Genomic DNA, 13,129 nt, shown 5'->3' with positions numbered 1-13,129 from the left:
TTCACAGTTTCCGTGCGAGAGAACAAGGAAACCGTTAGCCGATAGGATTCTGCGTTCTTTGCAGGAAACACAGAAATACAGAAAAGCCGTAGCCTCTATTTAGTTATCGGATAGGACATCTGAGTGCAGCAAGACTGTGAAAAAGTAATGGGACAGATGAAGACGCAGATTAAATCTTTAGCAGGCACTTCACAGCAACCAGCTGCAGCTCTGTTGAAGCTCTTGTGGCTTTTTAAGGGTAAACCACAAAAATACTGTGCAATAGATTCTCACGATAAGATCAAACCTCAGAATATAGCTTTCTAACTTTGTTGTTAGCCATGAGCAATGGACACTTCTGCGATTCAATTAATATCAAGAAGTAAATCTGAACAGTAACTTGTGAGCGTTACAGCTAGAATACACTACACAACTTTTAAAATCTGTTCAGATTTTAAAAGCAAGTCATCATACACTTGCTGTCTTTGTAAATGGTTACTTAAAGTCCCTTCAAAGGCAATTCTAAAAAAAAAATCTAAACACATTATAAATGTTAGAAATGTATTGCTAAAACACATTACAAAGACTGTGAACTGTGAAGTACTGAATTGTGGAGTTAGACCGTTAAACAGCTTTTCACCATTACTATGTTCAGGATTTTGTGGGCGGGGCTAAAGCGGTGGTTCGATGTTGCCCCGCCCCTACTGTCGATGACGCACCGGAGCCGCTGAGCTCCTGGCCCCGCCCCTACTGTCGATGACGCACCGGAGCCGCTGAGCTCCTGGCCCCGCCCCTACTGTCGATGACGCACCGGAGCCGCTGAGCTCCTGGCCCCGCCCCTACTGTCGATGACGCACCGGAGCCGCTGAGCTCCTGGCCCCGCCCCTACTGTCGATGACGCACTGGAGCCGCTGAGCTCCTGGCCCCGCCCCTACTGTCGATGACGCACCGGAGCCGCTGAGCTCCTGGCCCCGCCCCTACTGTCGATGACGCACCGGAGCCGCTGAGCTCCTGGCCCCGCCCCTACTGTCGATGACGCACTGGAGCCGCTGAGCTCCTGGCCCCGCCCCTACTGTCGATGACGCACCGGAGCCGCTGAGCTCCTGGCCCCGCCCCTACTGTCGTTGACACACTGGAGCCGCTGAGGCTGCAGCCTACAGTTTGCTAGCTAGCTATGCCACGGAAATGCGTATTACCTGGATGCGATCACTTACAAAACAGATCGGTGTCCTTATTTAAATTTCCGAAAAACGATCATATCAAGGAGAGGTGGATTAATTTTGTGAAGAGCCACCTTGATGGAGAGCTGAGGATCACCACCAACACCCGCCTCTGTAGTGATCATTTTACACAGGATATTTTTATAAAACTTTCGTCGGAGACAACTGGGATTCACTGATAATCCGCTGTTACTGGTGAATGGGGCCGAACCGACTATCTCCCGCCTCGGCCTTCCTCCTCCTGTCCCGCCGACAACTGGTGCCATCATCGGCAGTGCGTGCCCGTGAGTCAACTTTCCCGCGAGTGGGCGTAGTTTCATGACAGCCAGCGGACACGCCCCCAGCGTTTGAGAACAGAGAATACTGCTCCTTTTTTCAAGATTTTGATAGCTTATTTTATTTCCTTAGCAGCTTTTTTATCATTCAAATTTGGCTGGGTGGCTAATAACACATTTTTCTGTGGTGTGACAAACTCAGAACACATACTTAATTTTGACTTTACAGGGACTTTAACAACTTAATGACTGAGGGTCAGACCAAACTTTAAAGTTGTTCCGAACACAACAAACTCACACAAAAACATGCACTTTGTTTCTAAGAGACATGTGACAAATGAAAACAATATGTATTCTAAAGTCGGCTCAGCTCGAGTCTGTGCCCGTCATACAACATGTGATTTTCTGGCTCTGACTTTGAGCAACTAAGTTAGCACAGACACGTCCAGACTGAAAATCTGAGCAAAATTCTAGGCAAAAGTTGTATTGTAAAAGTAAATTCTATAACTGTTTAACACACAGACTTTGTGATTTTAATTCTGTCCGAATTGAAGACATCTGTGTTTTTCTTACATACTCTCTCTAAAAAATTATTGCTGGTTTTCGTCTAACTCTGGGGTCCTGTGAGAAATCCAATCATGTCCGGATAGGAACGTCTATGATTACCGTATAGAATTGTTTCACAGTGCTTTTCCTCATTTAATTTGACCTTCGTCAAAAACCATAACTAAACAAAAATGTCTCATTGCGCTGCCTGGTGCACATTCATTATGCACTGAATGTGAGTAAAACAACAGTTGGTGGTCTGAGTACTGCTGACATCCAAAAAAGTTTATTTTTTTATTTTAATTTTTATCCAGAGTCTGATCATGAACAGAACAGTTCAGAGTGGCCACTATATACAGGCATGATTATATTACATTCCCTTTAATACCTTCTCTTAATTATATACATTACCATTCAAAGGTTTGGTGGTCTGCAAGATGTAAATGTTTCTGGAATGACTCACCAAGGCTGAACTTATTTGATGTGTGATTATTGTATTATTAAAATTGAACTGTTTTCTATTTGAAAATATGTTAAAATGTAATTTAGTCCTGTGATGGTAAAGCTGAATTTTCAGCATCATTACTACAGTCTGTATCACATGATCCTTCAGAAATCATTCTAATATGATGATTTGCTGTTCAATAAACATTTCTTTTATTGTCAATGATCAAAAACATTTGGGTGAAACAATGATATACATTTTTTAATATAATCTTATTGACCCCAAACTCTTGAACGGTGGTGTACATAATGAATATCACACATGTAGTGTTATTTATTTCAACAGGATTTGTGATGCACGTACATGCTGAAAAAACAGATGAACTTTGAAAATGTGCCATCCAGCATTGGACACAGATTCATCACTATAAGGGGGAAAGTTATGGCCATTTGTGCAAATAAGTGAGGCAAATTTTCTTTGCTGAAGGCACTGGCTTGGAAATTATGATGATTAAATTGTAGGTTAAATGCTTAGTAAATGATAAACACTTATGCCAATTTCTCTTTGGAAAAGCAAGCACTCAGACACACACAGTATTTTAGTATAGTTAAACACTTAGATTGTGTTTATCTGATGCGTGTGTGTGTGTGTTTGTGGAGGTGCAAACAGCTGTCTTCTGATCCCATCCCCAGCAATGTCACAACTACTAATTTCCATGCTCCTAGAGCAAAGATATCTCATGCGTCTCCGTCTTATAATTCAAATCAGGCCATGGGCGCAGCCATCGCCTATAGAAGTGCTGAGGGGAAGGGCATCGGAAATAAACAAGACAATGTGGTGTGAGAGCCTCTGACATTTGACTGATTTCTGATAGGAAGTGACAGGAGATTGACATGAAATGAAATTCATACAGGGCACCCTGAACACACCACCGTGGAAAAGACAAACAAACAAATAGGAAGCGAGATCTCTGCACTGGGGTTGCACCGTAAAATAAAAATCACAACCACGGTTGATTTTTTTTCTTATTTTGATGAGGTGAATTTCATTTGCATGCATGAAAATCAATCTGATTCTGAGCTTATGGAATGGAATGCATCAATGCTTCCTGCACCAACTGAGTTCAGCCACACACGCCGAGCATGGAAAAACTTCCACCATTTGTTATTTGTCATGAGTACTACTAACATATAATCATAACGTCAAGTAGGCTGTATGTGCACTTTTATCTGTCTCTTCTAACAAACCGAATAAACAAAAACATTTCCTTTTTTGATTTTGCAGAACAAAACAGTTCTTTGAGTGGAGCAGCTGCTCTATAATGCTTCTCAATTAAGAAAAAATAAAGAAAAGCCAAAGAACATTTTACAGAATGGCACTAAGGAAATGGGGGCAAATGAAAAACAAGAACTTCGTTATGAGTGAATTTCTTCCAATTTGGGCATCTCTCAGGCAACTTTCTGTTATAATTTTTTTTTGTTTTCTAGGGTTGGGCGACATGGCAAAATGGATCATTTATTTTTATATCAGTTGATATCAATAATTATCACGATAAATGTCAAAAGGCAGTTTAAAGTTCGATTTTTGCTCCTGAGTGAAAGTTGTAGAAACCAGAACGTCAATTGTGGTTTTAAAATTTATTGTCAGAACATGACAAAAACTTGCCAAACAGGTGAACATTTCATAAATCTGAGGTAGAATATTCAAACATTTATAATGATAAAAAAATGTCTACGTCAAAAATATGCATAAAGTAAAATGCTTTTCAGTTTCAAGTCCCCCTGTGGTGAAATCAAGTTTTTAATTTTGTTTATATGTCTATGTGGTGTTTTTCATATGCTTTAAGACAAACCTTGTGCAAATTCATAAGTATTTTCTCCTTAAAACCGCAGTGAACCAAAGACAATCTCAAAAACGCGCTTTGAAAATCGCTGGTGTTTCTGACGTCACAAACTATCTGGTAACCAATCACGTCAACGTATGATCATCAATGAGTGGATCTCTGAGCTGGTGTGAGTGAGTGGAGGTGGGGCTAATTAGCATATTCACAGAACCGCGTATACTAAATGAGGCACAGTTACATTCAAGCTATTTTAAGGCAAGATGATTTTTTTTTTCAAGGAAAAAAGGTTTAAATATGTAATCTTGGTGATCAAAGATGAGTTTTAAGGGACAAAAGTATTGACTACAGGATGACTTTAACAAAATAAATATCTTAATAGAAAAATTTATTTCTTAGTTTCAGCATGTTAACGGGTGATTCAAATTCTGAAACAGGTTTGTGTTGCCTGACTTTGATAGCATGTACATTGCTGATCAGAATTATTTTCCCCCTTGGTAAATATGATCAAAGATGGCTATAAAAAATAAATGTGCATTGTTTATCCTTTTGATATATATATATTTTTTTTTTTAAATGCAAAAATCTAAACTTTTATTTAAGTAAAATAATTGAAAGTGGGAGGAAAATCACATTATGAAATAAATGTTTCTCCAAAACACATTAGGAACAATTATTTGCCCCCTTTTATTAAATACTTTTTGCAACCTCCTTTTTCCTTTTTTGGGGGGTTTTGTGCTCAGTGACTCATTTTTCTTTTGATTTTGATGTTTGTTTTTGGATCACTGTCCTGTTGGAAGATCCAAACATGGCCCGTTATAAGATTTCTAGCAGAGGTTGTCAGGTTTTGATTTTTTATCTGCTGGTATTTGATCGATTCCATGATGCCATCAAGATGTAACAAGATGTTCAGGACCTCTGGCAGAAAATTAGGCCCACAGCATTAAAGATACAGCAGAGTATTTCATTTTATATCATTCATTCATATCCCTGTATGAACCAAACCCATACTGTTTGCTGCCAAAAAGCTCTTTTTTTTCCATCTGTCCATTGAACGTTTGAAAAGTAACTGACATGACTGGAACTTCAAACGGGACAGGTTCTATGGTCAGATGAAAAAAAAAAAAAAAGCATTTTTTGGCAGCAAACACTTAAGATGGGTTTGGTTCATACAGGAAGAGAAGAGAAGCAGCACCAACATGGATCTGAGAATCTGAAGGATCTGGAGAGATACTGTATGGAGGAATGGTCTCTCTTGTCAGGTGTTCTCCAAACTCATCAGGCATTATAGGAGAAGACTGTTATATTAGAAAAGTAGGTTGCAGAAAGTATTTAATAAAAGAAGGGCAAATAATTGTTCCCAACGTGTTTTGGAGAAAAACATTTATTTCATAATGTCATTTTCCCCCCACTTTCAATTCTTTAACTTCAATGAAAGGTTAGATTTTGGCAATATCAAAAGTATTAACAATGCAGATTTATTTTTTACAGAAATCTTTGATCATATTTACCAAGGGGGCAAATAATTTTGACCAGCACTGTATATATATTGCACAGTTTGCATTGCAGGGTGCAAAATTAATAATATAACATATTATGTCTCTTAGAAATGAACATTTGACAGAAGCTAGATATCATACATTTAGATCATATAACCATATGTAAAACCACACATATGGCACCTCACTACTATAGTAAAATGTAACTACATGTATTTGTTCTGAAAAACAGTAGCCTAAATTCATTTAGTATAAATACAAAGGCACAAATGCTAAAGCTTAAAAACAAAAAATACAGTAATTATATTCTATTACTCATTTAATACATTTAATACATCTACATTTATAATATAATAAAATTTGATATGAATATCCTACAGTTCGTGTTACTACAGTAAATCAATAAATTTACTGGTAAATTACAGTGATTTGTAGATTGGAAAGCCTTCTGACTGTATCGTTCATGGTTTTTCATCTGGTTTTAATCTGTTTAAATCACAGAGACAACTCTGAATTTAAGCGCTTCTCACTGGATCTCACAGCGCTGTTTAGTGGTCGTGTGATCGAGACTGATCAGCGAGTAAACGCATCTGCTCTAGTAAGCTCGAGCTGTGCTGTGGTTTGAGCCGAGCTCATAAATGTTCTGTGTGGCACAGATCAAACGAGTAGAGCTGGTTCGTTCCACTTTTGGCACATAAACATTATATTGAACATTTATTGAACTTTTGTTCGAGGGAATTTATTTCGCAATAATTATAGTTATATCGCCCAGCCCTACTATTGAATATTAAATAAAGTCCTCATCACTGTTATTTTGAAATATATGGTAAAAATACAATCAATTTAATATGACAATAGCCTACATGTCATTTTATTTTTTAAATTAAGTTATAAAAGATGGTTTTGTATGAAACCATGAATTATCTTATCATTTATGGTGAAAATACACCGTTCAAAAGCTTGGGGTTTATTTTTAAAGAAATTAATACATTTATTCAGCAAAGATCATTAAATTGATAAACGACTGCAAAGAAACTGTTAACATTGATACAAAAAAATCTATTTCAAATAAATGCTTTCTATTAATCAAAAATGCATCACAGGGTTTCCACAAAAATATGAAGCTGCACAACTGTTGTCAACACTGATAATATTTTAAAAATGTTTCTTAAGCAGCAAATCATCATATTAGAATGATTTCTGAAGGATCATGTGACACTGAAGACTGGAGTAATGATGCTGAAAATTCAGCTTTGCCATCAGAGGAATGGATTAGATTTTAAAATATATTCAAATAGAGAAATAGATTATTTTAAATTGCAACAATATTTGACAATATTACCGTTTTCAAAATAATTGAAGCCTGGCTAAGCATAAGAGACTTCTTTACAAAACATTACAGCTTACAGTCCCCAAACTTTTGAACGGTAGTGTTCCACCTTACGGTATTTTACTAAGTACATGTATTGTCTTGTTAAGTAAAAACACCTTAAAATTTACGGTGAAAAATGTTCCCAGAAGACCCTGCGTGAAACATCTTCACAGTTTATTATATTTTATTAAAACGATTATGTTTCTTCTTATCAGTATGTAAAGTGAGCGCATCTACCATCATAAGCCTACAGATGTGGTGTCTTTCTAAAAAATAATTTAGGAGGAAATGGACTCACTCTCAGTAGTGATATTATGGTAATAGAAAGCCTGTAGGCAAATCAGACACTAATGTTTCATTTTGCTGAGGACAGATAACTCTGAACTGGACAAATGGAAATGCACCGTAGTGTTGTCATCGCATTTAATAGCTGTCGTGTGTGTGTGTGTGTATGTGGCGAGTGAGTTGAGGTGAGGCGAGACGAGGCAAGACCGGTCTTACCCTAGAGGACTCATAGGACGGGCTGGACTGGCCACCTGAGGCCCATGATGCTTGGCTTGTCCTTTCATCCATACCTGTCCAAAAAACAGATTCACAACTCCATCAATGCCCACCCAATACAACCTTAACACAGCGACAACCACAGACATCAATAAAAAAAAAGATAGTTCATCAGGTTGCTTCAAATTAAAATAAATAAATTCGTATTATTATTTGGGCTGTTGATATACCATTAATTTAGTATATTATATAAAAAAAAAAAAATGCAATAAGAACTAAATCAATCATGTACACGGATCCATATGTCTGTGTGAACAGAATTATAGTTGGAAACGCATATAAATGGTTGGTTGGTTGGAGGGGTCACTTTAGTCAATAAATAGAGAGTTTCTTAGGTATTTTTAGAAAGAAAAACATGCCTCAAAAATAAAAGATTTATTTTCACTCCAAATAAACAAAAAAACTTTCTTCTGCCAAACAACTTGATAAAAGAAGCTAAAAGAACACAACTTTAAATTGTTGACTAAAACTAAACCTTAAAAATAAAGTCTAAGTCTAAAAACTTGAAAATTAGAAAATGTTTCCTTGGCAACTAAATTAAATAAATAAGTTTAAGCTGGAGTATTAAAATTACAAAAAAAATAAATAAAAGTAAATGAAGGTTATACAGACTTATTAAAAAATAGCTGCAGAAGAAAGAAACTCATACAGGTTTGGAACAACTTGATTTCATTTTTGGGTGAACTATCCCTTTAAACACTAGAAAAGAATACACCTGGTGACACTTTAAATGGTCACAGCGTTCTGCTGTATTCTGCTGCATTTTAGTGGAACTAAATGATCTCATATATTATTTACTAATGCATTCAGTGACTGACAGTTAAATTGCATGTATTTTCTTAAAAGAAAATGGGGGAGGGGTCGGCACTCCCCATCATCATTCCCTGCTGGACTTATGAAAACGCTTTCCAGGGCCAATGGTTGACACTACAGTCCACGTGAGGAGTGGAAATGTTGAGCTCATGGCGCGTGGTCGTGTCCAGCATGGCTCTCTTGGCAGGAGTACAGAAAGAGAGCAGCGGAGCCGTTAATCCGCTACGCTTCCATTCAAACGCTGCACTTTACAAGCCGGCCATGGCGCGTCATTTATTTTGCTTCACATAAATCACTTTCAAAAAAACGCATCGCTCCCTTTCCCGCGCTGACGAGCCTGTGCCGGTGCAGCCGGGCCGCTCGGAGTTGTCAGTGATGTATTGCCGAAGCTCGTCAAAATAGCTGAGCGCTGAAAGTTTGATAAACCTCATATTTTACAATGCCTCTCGTTTCAAAAGACAGCCACAGAAACGGATAAATAAATAAAAACGTAAAGTTGACGCAATTGACTTGATTCAACATCTGGTATGTGATGAACAAAAACAATATCTGGCTTTGAAAATTCAATTTGGCTGAGGCTGTTGGGTAAAGATATATGATTTCTGGCTTCTTCAGGCTGTTTGAGCCAATATTATTGTGCAGGTAACAACATTCCGCTCTTCAGTCTCGTGTACGAGCCTCAAAATTGCAGAGGAAGAAAACATCAATATCTCTCTACACTATTGATAATCCATGTTTGTCATTTCAACAATTCTTTTTTTATCTGATTCCAGCCCATTATAACATGGATCAAATGCGAGTAAACAATCGGGGGGGATTATGGTGGTCTTAAACACTGACGCTGAGCAGAGGGTTAAAAAAGCATATCAATGTATAAATGTATAGTGTTATTTTCATAATAATGTCAACCATATGCAAAACTGTAAGTGATCTTTGCTTTGCATTGCATGGCTGAGTGTTATATAAACTGAAATCACTATCAAATGAACATTTGCATAAAGTGAACAATTTACACACACACAGAAAGTTTGATTGCTGTTTACTAATCTATTTATACATCCATACATGCATACTTCCCTTTCTTTCCTATCCATTCATCTTTCCTTCCATCTATCATTTCTTTTTCCTACCATTACTCGTTCTCCCTCTCTCTCTTTCTTTCTTTCTTTTTCCATCATCAATTCATCCATCTATCCTTCCTTCTTACTATATCCTTTTTTCCATTCATCCATCTTTTATCTCTTTTCTTACATCCATCCATCCATCTTCCTGCATTCTATGCACTCATCCATCATTCTTTATTTCCCTTTCTTTTAATTAATCCACTCATCTTTCTTTTTTATATCCATCCTTCCTTACTTCTATCATCCATTCTTCTTTCTTCTTTTCTTTTCTTTAAATACATCCATCTTTATTTTTTTTAATTCAACCATCCATCTATCCTTCCTTCTTTCTTTTCACTCTTTCTTTTCATACTTCTCTTTCCAATTCTTTCGATCCATCCACCCACCCATATTTTTGTATCCACCATTCCTTATCTTTTGTTTCTATCTATTCTTCCTTATTTCTTTCTTTCCCTTTCTTTCAATCCATCCATTAGGGCTGCACGATTAATCGTATTTTAAATCGCGATAACGATATCTGCCTCTCTCGATTAATTTTAATAAATCGTCGCGATATTTGCCCGCTCGTTTTTTATCCTAAACGCTTTTTTATTAGACATTTGCATTATCTTGCATTGTAAACAAGTCCCCACTAGCACTGATGTTTGTGGTTGCCAGATCTGAATAGCTTAAATCTCCCAAATTACCCAAACAGAGCTTTTCTCTTACATGTTATGCCCCATGTTTTACTTAATCGGTGCAATCTGGCAACCCTGCGCATGCGCGCTCTACACTGCGGGAAAAGCACTGATATTCTGTTTGCATGAAATTGTTACACAGCCAGTCTGTTTCTTCACAAGCCACTTGTGCCGTTTGCGTGACTAAATCTGTTTCTAAATGAGTTTCGCTGTTCTATTTTTTTAAGTTTAAGTTTAAGTTTTTACCAGTTTTCATGATGTGAATCAGTTGAAAACGACAGCTACTGACCGTTTTCAGTGTGTATCAACAAGTAGACTATTTTTCTTTGCAGTACGAATTTGCTGAGCGATCTGGATCTGTAGCCTGCTTTGTCTCATTTTCAACCGAAATGTGTCGCTTAGAAGATCTAATGTGAAGACGCATCACAAAGCGCTCAACGTTAAATCATGCCATTTGTATTGACTTGCTGTCTGAGGAAGTTGTTGGTTAAATGAAGTCTGATGGTTTGAAATTAACACCCGCCAACCCGCCAAATGCGGCTAAAAATGAACTTTGGCGGGTATCGCTGTCAAATCACTGGCCAATTTGGCATGTTATTATGTTTACTGACTTTGCTGGGGAAATTCGTGTAAACCAAATCTGCGTGGATTTTGCGCAAATACTCATGCAAAAGCGTTAACTGTCTCTTCTCTTTCTCTGTAGTTTCTCAAATGAGAATAATCGTGATTAATTATCGCGATTATAATTTTGAGCAAAATAATCGGGATTATCATTTTAACCATTATCGTGCAGCCCTACCATCCTTCTTTCTCTTTATATCATCCTTTCTTATTTTTATTTTCCCTTTCTTCCAATCCTTTTCCATCCATCTATCTTTCTATCTGTCCTTCTTTCTTTCTCTTTCTATCAATTTATCCATCCAATATAGGCCTATGTTATACACAATTTCTGCCCTCACATGATTAAAAGAGGCACATAAATAGCTTCAAGTTAAAAAAGGCATGCGCGTGTGTGTGTGTGTGTGGTCTGATCTAATGCCAGACACAGTGTACACAGACCAGAGTCGTGTGTGTGTAGCAGAGCAGGACAGTCACCACAGGGGCCTTTTAAACTCAGACAAGGGTTTTTCTCTCATTTAACACATCCCGTAAAAAATGTGTACAGTACTTCAATAAAATAGCATGTTTCTGGATAGTGTTTTGGTGATATGAAGGAAAATATTTCTGACACAATATTAGGTAAACAGGGTCATATTTTAGGTCACATATTAAGACTTATAATCAGAGCACAAGGAAAAAATACTAAATAAATGGGAAACAAGAGCAAACATTAGATTACGAGGCAGATATGAGGCTGGGAGGTATAATTCATTCGGTGTCAGAGCTGGAATGTGTAAAAGGGGAGACATGTGTTCAGTATTTTAAACAGAGGAAATTACCTCATAGGGAAGTTCCTCTCTGAGGACCATTGAGGAATTTCGTATATATTTATGACTATCCATCAGTTTTATTCCTGCAAAAATTATCAAATCAGCATGTCTATCAGCATATCAAATAAACAAATAATCTTGCTCATATGAGAAGCGCTGGGTATAACAAGCTAACTCTGACAGGTTTCATACAGAGAAACCGAAAGAGAGAGAGTGCGTGTGTGTGCGTGTGTGTGTGTGGTGTGTGAGAGAGAAAGAGAGAGAGAGAGAGAGAGAGAGAGAGAGAGAGAGAGAGAAACAGCCTCCTCCTTTCTGTGGTTTAGTGTGTTATGAGTCAGCTGCTCAATTTAACCATCTGCCAAATCACTGAGGACCGATGTCATGAGATGTTCTACGTCAAGGTCGGTGATTGAAAAACTTGCCATTTCCCGAATGGCTTATTTACAACTGTTCCTTTTACTTGAGTCAGTCTAGCAGTGCAGAGCTTCACCTGCCTCTATAGCTTTCCTTAACGGCCATTCATCACTTTTATACCAGTAGTCTGCCCTACAGTCCATGTGTGAGAGGTTTATAAAACATATACTCTTCCCACTCGCCTAGTGTGAAACATTACTGCTGCAGAGCCGGTGGCCAAATCACAGCAGCTCACACAACCAATATGCTCACGTATTCCCAATTCCCATTCCCCAGCTGAACATACAGTACGATTTCCTTTAAATGATTTGCTGAAGGCCAAAAATTCAGAAACGCCTTTGAACATGTTTAAAAGTGTGTAGTGTATAGTGAGGATAGCTTAGTATCTAGTGAACATGACAGTAAAATACTTTGACTAATCAAATTGGCTTTTACCCTTTTAGCTGATGCTGAAAAGATATACCTATTTATAGTCATGAAAAGGAAGTTGTGATTTTCATTCTTCCCTATTGTGATGTATATGAATGAAACGGCGTCTTATGAGAAAACTAGATGTACCGCATGGCGGTACAAAATATGACCGCCGCTCAGGCCTGCACTGGCTTTCCACAAAAATAAATGACGTGGAGCAATTTGGCTGTATTGCGTGTTTATGTATATACCTAAAAAAAGTAGTAGTATGTGCATGTCTGTCTCTGTGTGTGTGTGTGTGTGTGTATGTGTGTGTGTTTGTGTATGTGTGTGTCTGTGTGTGTATGTATGCGTGCGTACATGTGTGTGCGCGTGTGTGTTTGTGTGTGTGTGTGTGTCTGTGCATGTGGATTTGTATGTGTGTGTATGGGTGTGTGTCTGTGCGTGTGGATGTCAGTGTGTGTGCATGCTTGCGTTTGTTTGTATTCCTGCATGTGTGTGTGTGACAGTTAGGGTTGCCAAC

At 37.8% G+C, this 13,129-nt stretch overlaps 1 protein-coding gene across 4 annotated transcripts in view; it reads right to left on the bottom strand.

Annotated features, from left to right (window-relative positions):
* tcf12 (transcription factor 12) overlaps positions 1-13,129 on the bottom strand; it is a 116,301-nt gene that overhangs the window by 78,556 nt on the left and 24,616 nt on the right. For 2 of the 4 annotated variants that reach the window (XM_084108264.1, XM_084108265.1), the window contains exon 4: positions 7,678-7,751. The exons of the other annotated variants lie outside the window; for them this stretch is intronic. In XM_084108264.1, coding sequence (XP_083964390.1) covers positions 7,678-7,751 — 74 coding nt within the window. The remainder of the gene's footprint in view (positions 1-7,677; positions 7,752-13,129) is intronic. 4 annotated transcript variants of the gene reach the window in all.

Source organism: Abramis brama, assembly GCF_963993115.1.
Source record: "Abramis brama genome assembly, chromosome: 3".
NCBI classification, from domain to species: domain Eukaryota; kingdom Metazoa; phylum Chordata; class Actinopteri; order Cypriniformes; family Leuciscidae; genus Abramis; species Abramis brama.
This window is presented reverse-complemented; position numbering and strand designations above follow the sequence as displayed.